The sequence below is a fragment of the Stomoxys calcitrans genome, chromosome 1 (genome assembly GCF_963082655.1).
Source record: "Stomoxys calcitrans chromosome 1, idStoCalc2.1, whole genome shotgun sequence".
Taxonomy (NCBI): Eukaryota; Metazoa; Arthropoda; class Insecta; order Diptera; family Muscidae; genus Stomoxys; species Stomoxys calcitrans.
Genome location: NC_081552.1, coordinates 32,820,441 through 32,835,136, shown reverse-complemented (window position 1 = coordinate 32,835,136; position 14,696 = coordinate 32,820,441). Strand labels below are relative to the sequence as shown.

General features: G+C 34.8%; 1 protein-coding gene across 4 annotated transcripts in view; it reads left to right on the top strand.

Moving 5' to 3' along the window:
* The window catches only part of LOC106093809 (venom dipeptidyl peptidase 4), a 638,446-nt gene extending 636,914 nt beyond the window's left edge, over positions 1-1,532 (top strand). For all 4 annotated transcript variants that reach the window (XM_059360849.1, XM_059360848.1, XM_059360850.1 and 1 more), the window contains one exon: positions 360-1,532. In XM_059360849.1, coding sequence (XP_059216832.1) covers positions 360-473 — 114 coding nt within the window. In that variant the 3' untranslated portion in view covers positions 474-1,532. The remainder of the gene's footprint in view (positions 1-359) is intronic.
* The last annotated feature ends 13,164 nt before the right edge of the window (positions 1,533-14,696 follow it).

Genomic DNA, 14,696 nt, shown 5'->3' with positions numbered 1-14,696 from the left:
CTATAGAAAATCTTCAATTCAGCCTGGCTGAATAAGGTTTTCTATAGAAAATCTTCAATTCAGCCTGGCTGAATAAGGTTTTCTATAGAAAATCTTCAATTCAGCCTGGCTGAATAAGGTTTTCTATAGGAAATCTTCATTTCAGCCTGGCTGAATAAGGTTTTCTATAGAAAATCTTTAGTTCAGCCTGTCTGAGTACAATTTACTTTAGCCTGGCCGAATAAGTATTTTCTGTGGAAAATCTTTATATCACCCTGACCCAAAAAAGTTTTAGATGGAATTTTGTATTATTTAAATAATTTAAGCTTATTTATAATTTAATCGCATATTTCTTTTTTCTCCATTTTAAATTTTTTCAGAGCTATCCCGATGAAGACCATGCTCTAGCCGGTGTTAGACCTCATTTATATCATTCACTGGATCGTTTCTTTGGCGACTGTTTCGCCCAAAAGCGTATGGTTTATAGAAAATAATGGCCCTGCTCTCTTACAAATAACATTTTACGATTCCCCCATCCTCATCCAAATCCTCTCCAAAAAGCCAAAAAAAATTAAAAAACCAACCCAAATTGCCATTTTAAAATTTCCGAGGAGTTAACAGAAATATGAAACGAAAAAAAAAAATAGAAATTAATAGCTTACAAACAAAAAAGATTATTGTACTTATACATGCAATATGAACTAACCGAACCCGTTAAACAAAAGCATTTAAAAGAGAGAAAATTAAAATTTTAAATTCCAAAACAAGTCTATGAAAGGGAGGAGAATAAGGAGTATGTGAAAAATAAGCTCAATTTGATATAAAATATTTATGACTTCAGTTCCACATATATCTTGGAAAATTCTTCAGAAATTACCCTTTAGCGCTTATATCTACTCCTATATGATTTTATACCAAAACTCTTTGGTTTGAGCCAACATTCCGGTTTCATCTGATATCTCCATACTTGTTTGTTTTTTGTGATATGAATGAGGTTCAATTCGGATATTAGCATACATTCATACAAATGAAATTGCAAATGCAAATACATCACAAGGTATTACTAATCAAGCAGATATTTCGGTAAACTTTTCTTTCCTATATTCAATCTTGCCTCTATCTTTATCTCTTTATCATTGCAAATGATGACATTCCAACAAATCTGTGTAATATATGAGCCATATTTCGCAACCACATTTCACAACACTTACATTCTGCAGTTCTTGAGAAACAACTTGTAACAAATAACATGTTCATAACTTGCCTTCGATCACCTTTTGCTATAACATTTCTAAGTAGAATTTAGAATCAAATCAAAATTTTAATGCTTCTTTCAATCAATTTTCCAAAAACTATATTTTCACAGTTAGACCGATAGTTTTTTTTTTTTTTATTTTGAGAGCACTTTGTATAAATTTAGATTTATAATCTATTTTCTTACATAAGTATTTTATCTTTTATATAAAATGAGAAAGAGAAATTTTTACTAATCTTTTCCTAGTATATTTTTAGGTTTAACCAGCCTTAACGATTAAATGAAAGCTGCTCAAATATCTGATGGATATTCTTATCTTTTTTATAATGGGACCAAATTTTTACAGAAATGTTTTCAGTGTATACACTTTGCATCACCATTTCATAGTTACTTTGTTAAACCAAAAACCCACGAAACACTCCTGAATAGCCCTTTTCAATCCTGCAATGTTAAGAATACAAAAACCAAGGTACCAAGCAAAAATAACGTCCGAAAACACAAAGGTAATCACCAAAAACCAAAAACCCTTCATAATATAAATATTTTTTGGTTATCTGGTAATCGGTAATCGTTCTCGTGTTTGTTTTCGCTATATTCAGTTAAATTCAGTTGTTTTGGATAACATTTCCAGTTCAAATTTGTACTCGATAGTTGTCGATAACAGCCGATAACAGCCGATAGCAGGTAATTTATACTTACCATGTTTTATTTTAGTCCTATCCAATGCAAGTCAAAAGTTCTGAATAGAATTGAAATGCAAAGATGTACTGGATAGTTACCGATATCAAGCAATAACAGCCGATAGCAAATGATTTAAACTTACCGTGTATTATTTTAGTCCTATCCAGTGCCCGTCACAAGTTCTGTATAGAATTGCAGTGCAAAATTGTATTGGATATTTGTCAATATCATGCGATTACAGATAATAATGACCGATTAATGGAGACTTGCACTACACAGCAGTCAAATAAGACGTAGCAATTGTAAAGCACCAAAATAAAACATGGCCAATGGTAAATAATTGAAGATATAGGGTTTGTTATGCAAAATTATCGTCCACATTTAAAAAAGCGGTGAAAAATGCCATCAAATACTGATTTATCAATATCCAAAAAAGAGTTAAACTTTGCTGTGGACTACTCATATATCGATATACAATAATTTATCGATAGTCCACCATGTATCGATGTCCAATAATTTATCGATATTCAAACTTTTAACAATTTCAGTTCCCCTATTGGGTCAAATTTCAATCGATTATGAGATTGATACCAAATAAAACCCGGCAATTAACAAATAGCGTCAACATTTCGCAAAGAGATAAACTTTGTTATCGATTACTCATTATCGATATACAAATCCGTAGCGCCGAGGTTAGCATGTCCTCCTATGACGATGAACACTATGGTTCGAATTCTGGCGAGAACATCAGAAAAAAATTTTCGGCGGTAGTTTTCCCTTCGACATTTGTGAGAAACTATGGCATTTGATGAAAAATAAAAATGGTATGGCAGCAATGTAAAAACCTGTCCCCAAGGAGGTGTAGCACTGTGGCATGCCGTTCGGACTCGGCTATAAAAAGGAGGCCCCTTATTATTGAACTTAAATTTGAATCGGACAGCACTCATTGATATGTGGGATATTCCTTAATGGAATGTTCTTGGCCAAATTTGCATCGGCATGTCCAAAAATGAGATAAACTTTTATATCGATTATTCATTATTCGATATCTCGAAAATTAGATAAACGTTGTTATCGATAACTCATTTATCGATATCAAATCAGTTTTTAGGATGTCCCTTAATTCAGCTTTTTCACCATCACTTCCCCCCATTTGGAATAAATTTTAACCGATTACTAGATTGCCGCCATATTAAAAATTAATAAAATAAATGATTAATCGATTTTCCGGTAAATTACAAACGAGTATCAGCATATTATACGCGCTCCTTTAGCTGATTTGGTAGCGTACTACCAGTGCGAAAGTAATGCGCTAGATTTCCATCAAGGCCTATAGCCTGTTGTTACAAAGGTACCACAATAGCAAAAAACTTCCCTAATATCGATATATCTATAAACGATAAATAACGATAACAGATTGAATAATACTTCAAAGTAGTATATCAATTGTTCTTTCGAGCAGATACGATTTAAATTTCGAAAATAGATTCCGTTTGCAATCGATTCCTCTTTTATCAATACCTAATCAATAATAAAAATAATTCTATTTTTCTGTTGCCAGTTGGGTTAAATTCTAATCGATTACGAAATTGAAGTAAAAAAATCGTTTTTCGAGTGTAAGGCAAAAAGGCAAAAGCTATGTTGGATTAATAATTTATCGATTAACTTTTTGTATGTTTCAAATATTTATTTTGTTAAATTGTAGTCGATTACATAGTTACTAGATAGGCGCTTGTTTATACATAATTATATATATAATAATGATACAAATCAGTATTTATAGGATTCCCGAAAAAATAGCGTATACATGTTGAATTTTCGAAAGTAGATCCAGTTTGTAAAAGATTATTTATTTATCGATGACCAATCTATAATAGAGATATATTTTATTTTTTTTTTCAACATTTATTGCATATGGGGTTTATTTCCAAACAATTGCTGGCTTCTTATATATATAGTCCAATAGCATATATACCTGACTAAACAAAAAATCATTTATCGAGTATATTATAAACGGCTATTGGCATATCTATTAACGATAAGTAATGATAACAGTTTGCAACAATGGCTCAAAGAATAAATTATGGGATGCCTTAAAATATAACATCAACATTGCGAAACGAGAATAAGTTTGTAATCGATTATTAATTTATTGATACCCAATCTGCTAGGACTCTGCATTCATTTTTCTAACATCATTTGCCACCATGAGATTAAATTCTAATTGTTTGCATGAGATAATTAATAATCGATTTTCAGTTAGACTATAAACGATAAATCTCGATTACTGTTTGCAACAATGGTCCAAAATAGTGAATATGTAATTTTCGCTGCATTTCGAAAACTTTCAAAATTTTGTTATCGATTATTCACTAATCGATACCCAATCAGCTATAAATGCTGTGTTTTATTTTAGTACTTTATAGTGCAAATCATGATTATACGGTTCTTATTATCTATTATCGCATGATATCGAGTAAAATACAAACGTTTATGGTATAATCTGAAAACAATAAATAATGATAACAAATTAAAACATTGGTTGAAAGTTGTAAATATAGAATTTATGAAAAAATTGGGTTTACATTTCGAAAAGAGAAAAAGCTTGTAAACGATTATTAATAATCGATGCCCAATATGATATAAAGATGCTTCTATATAAGTTTTTTTCAACATCACTTGCCACCACTGGGTTAAAATCTAATCGTTTGCATATTTACTGAACCGACAGCATATATACCTCAATGACGCAAGTAATAATCGATTTTCAGTAGGACATAAACGATTAATCACAACCACAGTTTGCAATAATGATCTAAAACAGTACATATGTGATTTCTGATAATAAAAAAAAACACATAAATTTCGAAAGAGAAACATTTTTTAATCGATTACTTATTGATCGATGCCCTAGCAGCTATCAAGATGAATCTTTATTATTTCTTTTAATTCGGTTGACACTGTTGGTTTAAATTGTGGTCGATTACACATTAACTATTCAGACTATTTATACAATTTATTTATACAAGATATAAATACTAATCGATTATCGTGTATATTACAAACGATTATCGTGATATCTTTGAACGATAATAATGATAACAGATTGAAACAATTGTTCAAATTAGTAAATATGGGACTTCATAACAAAAAAAAAACGTATCTACATTTCCAAAATAGAAAAAGTTTGTACTCGATTATTAATTTATCGATAACAAATCTGCTATAAATATTTATATATACAATTTTTTTCCGAAATTAGTGGGTTAAATTATAATCGATTACCTACTTTCTACACATAAAAAGATTTACTCAAAATTTTATATTTTTCCCTTGATCCAAGGATTTTTGTAATATTTGTCAATTTTCAAAATAAAGATGCTATCTTTAAACTTAAGTCATTATATACTAACGGCATAACCATGCAAGTACAATTTCGATCGCGGATTGTTTCCAATTTTAGGACACAGTTGACTCTCAATTTCTTTTTTTTTTTTAAACCCAAATAACGAACTTAACATCTTACTTTTTAAATTTAAACATTTAAAGACGTTTTTATATGTTAGACATTTCTGTATCTTTAACTAAGGTACAGCGTTTTACTTGTCCCAAAGTAAATTTCCTAAGCTTCAACGATATTTTAACTCTCGTTAAGAATATAACTAACATTTAAGATAAAAATTCTTTAACATCAAGTAAAAAAATCATTCGCCAAAGGAATTGTTTCCTTAAAAAAATTGGGCATCTTGGAAAATAGGACAAAATTTTGTCCAGTGTAGATATTACTCAATAATCCTATATAAATAAAATTATCAAAATAAGTTCAAAAAATTATAGCATACCCCAACAAACATAGTTGACAGCAAATGCATTAACAAATATTACCCTCACCCTTGCTATATTTGCTGGGCAATCTCTGTCAAATTGAAATTAAGCATGTATTTAAAAAACGATTTTCTGCTCATATTAACTTCAAAACGGATTACAAGTTTACACAAATATTTTAAAAGTTTTTCCCACAATGTATGCTGGGAAACAATTGGGATTTTATACAGCTAGAGAAGATCCAAAAAGGATCTTCTTTAATGTGTTCTTTAATTATCTTCTTAAGATCCTATTTATGTTTACTGGGTAATCGTTTTGAACTTAGTATGTGGAAGCCGCTGCGGAATGTGGAAGGCAATCAACCGCCATATACTTTCTATACCCAAAACCGATAGATGCGGGGTTATTCCCTTTGTCATTCTGTTTGCAACACATCGAAATATCCATTTCCGACCCTATAAATTATATACAGTTTTGATTGTCGTAAAAATCTAAGACGAGCCATGTCCGATCGTCTGTCTGTTGAAATCGCGCCACACCTTTTAAAAGTAGAGACATTGAGCAGAAACTTTGCAGACATTTTTTTATCCATAGGCATGTTAGGATAGCCCATTTGGCTATGTCGAACTCCTGTTTTAGGCTCTACAACATCTCTATTAAATATGGCCTAGAACGGCCTATATTTCAATATACCTGCTACATATTCCGGTCTTGGACCGCATTCATTATCCGATTTCGCTGATATTCGCCACAATGACTTGTGTTAGGCACCTCGACGTCCGCACTGAAAATTTTAAATATTTTCGAAGAAAAGTAAGAAAGTATGCCTTTTTATTTTCTAAACCACTACGATTTTACAACAACAGCGAGTAAAAGCGTGCTAAGTTCGGCAGGGCCCAATCTTTTATACCCTCCACCATGGATGGCATTTGTCAAGATCTTTGCCCGGCATCTCATTATAGGCAAACAGAGAATAGTGATAAGAATTGCGTCCTATATGGGCTCAAGAAGTAAAATCAGAGGAGATGCGTTTATATGGGAGCTATATCAGGTAATGGACCGATTCGAACAAATTCGGCTCGCATGTTGAAGATCATTGGAGAAGTCTTTGTACAAAATTTCAGCTAAATTCGATAATAAGTTCGCCATCTAGAGGCTCACAAAATATGATCAGGAGATACATTTATATGGGAGCTTTATCAGGTTATGCACCGATTTGGCCCATTGTTGTTGAAAGTCATAACAAAACACCTCACATAAAATTTTAGCCAAATCGGATAAGAATTGCGCCATCTAGAGCCTCAAGATGTGAAAATCCCAGAGCGGTTTATATGGCAGCTATATCAGATAATGATCCGATTTGGATCATACTGAGCACAGTTGTTGGAAGTTATAACAAACCACCTCGTTCAAAGTTTCCGCAAAATCGGCTCAAGAAATCAATATCCAAGATCGGTTTATATGACAGCTATATCAAGCTATAAACCGATTTTGACCAAACTTAGCACAGTCATAACAGAACACCTCATACAAAATTTTAGTAAAATGCCATAAGAATTGCGCCGATTTTTATGGCAGCTATAGCATGGACCGATATGTCCCATTTACAATCCCAACCAAGCTACATTTATAGGAAGTATTTGTGCAAAATTTCAATCGCATAGCTCTGTTTCTTCGAAATTTAACGAGCTTTCCACAAACAGACATACAGACGGACGGACATGGCTAGACCGACTTAAAATGTCATGCCGCTCAAGAATGTATTTACTTTATAGGGTCTTAGATCAATATTTCGATGAGTTGCAAACGGAATGGCGATGTTAGTATACCCCCATCCTATGGTGGAGGGTACAAAAAATCATTTTCGTAATATTTTATTACCATTTAGCATATGAAAGTGTATATAAATGACTTTGACATCAGATCGCAACTGTTCTCAAAAATAGTGGGCTTATCGCCATAAATGTATTTTTTATACCCACCGCCATAGGATGGGGGTATACTAACATCGCCATTCCGTTTGTAGCACCTCGAAATATTCGTCCAAGACCCCATAAAGTGAATATATTCTTGATCGTCTCGACTTTATGAGTCTATCTAGCCATGACGTCCGTCTGTCGAAATCACGATAACGATCGAACGCGTAAAGCTAGCCGCTTGAAATTTTACAGAGATGCTTTTTATTGATGTAGGTCGTTGGGGATTGCAAATGGGCCATATCGGTTAAGATTTAGATATAGCCCCCATATAAACCGAAACTTCGATTTGACATCTTGAGGCCCTAGAAGCCTTAATTTTCATGCGATTTGGCTAAAATATGAAACAAAGACCAGAGCTATGACTTCCAACATCCATGCCCAAGTATGGTCCAATCGGTTTATAAACAGATATAGCCCCATATAAACTGATCCCCCGATTTGATTTCCTGAGCCCTTTGAAGCTTTAATTTTCATCCTATTTGGCTAAAATTAGGAACAAAGACCTGAGTTATGACTTTTAACATCCATGCCAGTTATGGTGTGAATCGGTCAATAAACAGATATAGCCCCATATAAACCGATCTACGGATTTGATTTCTTGATCCCTTTGAAGCTTTAATTTTCATCCTATTTGGGTAAAATTTGGAGAAAAAAAGACCTGAGTTATGGCTTTCAACATCCATGCCAACCGATCCCCGTAAATGACTTCTTGAGCCAATAGAAGCCTCATTTTTTACACGACTTGGCTGCAATTTGGAAATGAAGTTTGAAATCCGTCTGTTTGTCCGTCCGTCTGTCGAAAGCACGCTGACTTTCGTAGTAGTAAGGCTAGGAGCTTGAAATTTTGCACAAATACTTCTTATTAGTGTAGGTCGGTTGGGATTGTAAATGGGCCAAATCGGTCCATGTTTTGATATAGCTGCCGTATAAACCGATCTTGGGTCTTGACTTCTTGAGCTTCTAGAGGTAGCAATTCTTATCCGATTTGGCTGAAATTTAGCATAAAATGTTTTGGAAGCCTCCGTAGCACATAGGTTAGCATGTTCGCCTATGACGCTGATGACGCCTGTTTTCGAATCCTGGCGAGACCATCAGAAAAAATTGTCAGCGATGGCTTTCTCCTCCTAATGCTGGCAATATTTGTGAGGAACTATGCCATGTAAAATGTTTCTCCAAAGAGGTGTCGCACTGTGGCACGCCGTTCGTACTCGGCTATTAAAAGGAGGCCCCTCATTATTGAACCTAAATTTAATAAAAGCACTCATTTATATGTGAGAAGATTGCCCCCGTTCCTTAGTGGAATGTTCATGGGCAAAATTTGTAATTTTTATTTTTTTTGTTATAACTTCCAAAAATTGTGAAAAGTATGTTTTAGGCCAGTCTATAACCTGATATAGCTGTCATCACCCGATTAGACTTCTTGAGCTTCTAGAGGGCGCAATTCTTATCCGATTTGGTTAGAATTTTGCATGAGGTGTTTTGCTATGACTCTCACAACTTGATCAAGTTGTGGGAGACACCTCGAAACTTGGTGTCAGAGATTTTAGAATGAGCGCAGAAGATCGAGGCGCTTGGAACGCTATTCTACGTTCGGCTAGTGGAACAAATATTCTGTCATAGCCAATTAAAGTAAAAGTAAGTTTTGCTATGACTTCCATCAACTGTGCTAGGCATCAGTTGCCAATCTCCCGGTTAGACTTTTTGAGTATCTAGACGGCGCGATTTTGGACGTTGCGTTTTGGTATTATTTCCAACAACAGGGCCAAGTTTGATCTAAATCGGTTTATAACCTGATACAGCTTCCATATAAATCCATCTCCCAATCTGACTTTTTGAGCCTCTTGAGGGCGCAATTTTTGTTGAATTTGCCTGAAATTTGGGAGGTGCTATTTTTCTATGACTTTCTATGACATATTGGTCAACAACTTGATATAGCTCATATATATTTGAATGCGTCATTCAAAGAACTTGATAAATGTGATCCATGGTGGAGATTCGGCCGGCCTGGCACGCAGTTAATTTTTTTCTAGAGTTTTCATTTTAACCTATGTTTTTTGTTTACACCATATGTCTCAACATACATGCGAAAAATTTGTTGCCCCAAACAATACAACAAATTGGCTAGGTTAGGTTGAAAAGAGGGTGCCGATATTTATCCGCCCCATGCCACTATGGATATACACCTAAGCCAGTAATCGGCTTGTTGTGTGCTCTAAGAACTATAAAGTAACCTCTAAAAAGAACATTTTTAATTTAGGAATTCCGTGCTACTTACAAAATCCTTAATTGTTTTCAATACAATTAAGGATTTGTATTGGTATTGTCTCCACCTAAGTGCCGGTATCTGTTAGACGCGAAATCCAGGCAATGACAAAGGAAATGCTCCAACGTCTCATCATCTTCCCTGCATGCCCTACACATGCTATCACTTGCCGCACCGATTTTATATAAGTGAGCACGTAGTCCTATGTGTCCCGTTATGATACCAATAGCTATACTGACCTCCTTCTTGCCTCCTTTCAGTAACAGCCTCGTCTTCTGACGATCTGGATCCCCCATATGATTTTCGCCGTCCTACCGACCGTTTCGCTGTTCCACAATGTTGCATGCGCATTTGTCGCTCACTCCCTTAACTCGGACTGCGTTGACCCGAAAGGCTTCGGGTTAATCAAGTTTATTGACGGCAGTCCTCTGGCCTTCACCGCCAAATTGTCTGCCCTTTCATTTCCCCTTACTCCCTTATGGCCCGGCACCCAAATGATGCGGATTTTGCCATCCTCAGAGAAGGCGTTGAACTCCTTCTTAGACTGCAAGACTGTTCGTTACCTTACCGTCTCGGTTGTTATAGCCCTTATGGCAATTTTACTGTCGTTAAAGATGTTCACACTCGACGCCCTCGCGTTAGCACCACTCCACTTCACGCATTCCGTGATCGCCCGGATCTCCGCCTGCAGGACCGTATTATGGTCAGGCAGTCTTAAACAGATCTCAGTCGCTGGGTTCTCAATGTAAACCCCCAGACCCACTCTGTCCTCTAGCTTTGATCCATCTGTGTAACATTAACTTCCAGATGGCAATACTAGGGTTCCGACTTCACTCGACTTCAAGGTTCATCTCAGGTATCCGATCGGAAACCTCTTCCCTTTCTTCCAGGTTTCCTATCGTCGCCTCGAATATACCGCAATGGTATGAGCTGCTCCCATCCTCAATCCATTCTCCCATCGCCTTAAGTCTCATAGCCACAGTGGCTGCCTCACACTTAATCTGTATGTCAATGGGTCGGATATGTAGAATAGTCTCAAGTGCCCTAGTGGGCGTGGTCCTCATCGTTCCGCCTATGCCAAGACAACATGTTCGATGAACCTGTTGTATGGTCCTTATGGTGTACTTTTTCTCCATAGCAGTCCACCAAACTACTGAGGCGTAAGTAAGTATTGGTCTAATCATGCTCCTGTAGAGCCAAGTGGACTATCCTTGGATTCAGGCCCCATTTCGAGTCTACGGTCCGTCTACATAGTGCCCAACATCTGCGAGCCTTCTTGCAATTCAGTTTCCTTATTGAGGAAATGTGGTGCATTAAATTGACCCACCTTCGTCTTACTCGTAAACAGGCATATTTCAGTCTTCTGTGGGTTAACATTTAGCCCAGTCATATGCCATATGCAAGACCCTTTCGACCCTTCTGCCTAGCTCGCTCGGATCCTTACCCCTTAGAAGTATTATAACATCGTCTGCGTAGCAGACGGGTTCATATCCCTACTCAGTCAGCATCCGCAATAGGTCATTTATGTTGGTCACCTATTGTAGTGACGATAAAATGCGCCCCTGTGCCACTTTTTCTCTTATATTTATGCCATGGGACACACAATTTATCCAGTCTCTTAGGACCGGGTGCACCCGGTACTGGTCTAAGGATTGTATCAGTGTCTCGGTCCGCACATTGTTAAAAGCCCCCTCGATGTCAATGCATACCGCCAGTGTGTACGTTTTGGCATCGAAGGATTCTTCTATTTTATGCACAACCTGGTGCAGGGCAGTCTCCACCGACCTTCCCTTGCCATCGGCATGCTGTTTGTATTTGAGCAGTTCGCTGGATGTCATACTCTCTATCATGGTGTCCACAATTCGTCCCACGGTTTTGAGTAGCAAGAACGTAAGGCTTATGGGTCTGTAGGCCTTTGGTGTCGCATAACTTGCCTTTATACCGGGCTTGGGTATAAACACCACCCTTGCCTCCTGCCTGGCTTTCGGAGTATATGCAAGTCCTAGGCACGCTGTGAAAATTTTGGCCAGACTAGGCGCGGCCAGATAGGCTGCCTCTTTCTGTAGTAACGCCAGAAATATTCCATCAGGTCCGGGTGACTTAAATGGTTTGAAGCTCCTCAAGGATTCCTTTGCCATAAATTCCGTTATTATAAACCTTCGATCAACGTCATTATTCCAAGATTCCGGTGACTCCGTGAGTCCCATCGTATCCTGTGGAAAATGGGTTTTCATCAAAAGCCTCAACATGTCCTCCGTTGTCCCTGCTCTCACTCCCATGTCGTCTATTAAATATTCAGTTTGGACATGGGTTTTTGAGGGAAACTTTTTTTATCTTGGCGGCGTCGTCTCTGGTAATCTTATTGTATTCCTTGAGCCGTGTGTGATACACATCATCATCACAAAAAATGCCAATCTCGAAATTATCTCTGCCCGATATGGTTATTTTGGTGATTTTTGTAAAAAAAGGGGCAAAATTTATTTTTGGTTTTTTGCACTTTTTTTTGCAAAATTTCAAAAGAATTTTTAAGTTATATCTATTCGCGTTTTTCTTAATGTTTTTTTGTTTGTTTGTATTTTTGGGCACTATCCACCAAAAATTTTGCAAATCGGACCACAAATGAAGATTTGGCAGCCCAAACAATTTTTCGAAATGCCGAGGTTACGAAATGACGAAGTGAATATACTCGCTATCCTATACTGGTGGGTATAATAAAACTGAGCGGCTATTTAGACCAGATGTACAGCTCGTTATAACTTCAGACAAGTTTAGGTAGGATACCAAGTAAGATGTACACTGTGATACCACAGTAGCCTCTGATAGGAATCGAATCTCGCCCTGTTAATCCATGGCATGCTACCAGGGCGACCTTCAGACAGGATTTTAAAAATATTGTTTTTTTTTTATATTTACCCATAATGTTTGCTGGGAAATTTTTAGATTTAGAATTTTTTAGATTCCAAGAAAAGTTTCAATAAAACACGGGTCAAATGTATAGACCTTTTCAGACACTGTTACTCCAGCAACCATTATGTTTACTGGGTAAGATCTTGCGAAACTTATTAAACCTATTTTAGTGTTCATATAAAGCTTCTCTTTTTGTAATTTCTTAGAAGGTTCCTGAGGTCCTTTTTTTTATTTAAACGAATAATAAGCATCCAACATTTATGTGTATACTACCTAATATGTTTGCTGGGATATGCGAGATTCTTTAAAGTGTTTAAATCAGTAAAAAAGCATCACCTATGCCGTACGAAATAAAATTGTTGTCAAGTTGTACACCAACATGTTTGCTGGGAAATCTTTTCACTCAGCTTTTCACCTCATCAACTGGGCATACACTCAAAAAAAAAATCTACATTCAAATGAAAATTGGTTTCACAACAGCACAAAATATCACACAAACTTGCATTCCTCCTTTTCATAGAGCTATAACAAGGAACAAATTACTTAAAATACCGCATATAATCCCAATTTACACAATGCTTGAGGGCAAAACCAAGCAAAAACAATTGTAGTGGTAGAAAATAGATTTTTGTAAAAGCAAAACAAAAGATATCAACCAAAAAGGCCAATTCACATCTAATGCTTCTTATGCCAAACAATAAAAACGAAATCGACAAAAAAAAACAACTCTTCAAAATAGTTGGGTGCCTATATATAATTAACAAAAAGTAGTTCTAAATTATGTATTTAAAAATAACAAATTAAATTAAAATAAAGAATGCGCAAAAACAAATTAACAATAATGCAGTAACAATAAATACAAATCAAAACACAAGAACAAAATTTAAACAAAAAATTTAAAACATTTTATAGAAAATTACAAATATTATTAAAAAAAAAAAAAAAATTTGAAACCTCAATTAAAAACAAACAAAAAACAAATTGCCTGGCAATAACACACAGTAGTATAGAAAAAGCAAAAATAAAATTTTGTAAAACTCAATGGAAAGAAAAAAATTCTTAATCAAAAAAAAAAAAAAAAAAAATTTAATAAATTATATAGCAAATTAGAGTTGTATAGAAATTGTAAAACGTAAAATGAAAAACAATAGCAACAACATACAATACATTTATTTATACACATGCAGACAGATATAAAACAAATATTTTTTAGTAGATAAAATACAATAATAACAAAATAAACGGTAGAGCAAAATTAAAAAAAAAAAAAAAAAAAAAAAAAACAGTAACTGTGTTATATATTCCAAACAAAACAGGCCCAAGGTTTTTAGAAAAGTAATTTTTTATTTTTTTTAATTGTTTCAAGAAATTTGTTATTGTCATTGTTGTTTTTACCAAGGCACCTTTTATGGTTTTGTTTAATTTTAGTTTTTATTTTAAAACGTTGTTCAAACAATCTTTGGTTTTTATTCAAATTTTTCCCCTAGTGTATTTTTAAGTTTATTTTTTTGTTATCCCCCAATTATACATATTATAACTATACTATTTTATATTGTTCTTTTTTTTTTTTTTTTGTTTTGTAAATACGAATGTACACATAAAAAACATTTTTTTAAATTATTAATTAGTGAAACCCCCCTTATTATAATAATATTGTTTTTCCTATTAAATTTAAGTAAATTGTAAAAAACCAGAAAACTTAAAGAATTTATTTAAAATAAACAAACGAATGAAGAAAACAAAAAACAAAATAAAAATACGTAGCGATAACTAAATGTATGTTTTTAAAAAAATATATACCCAAAGG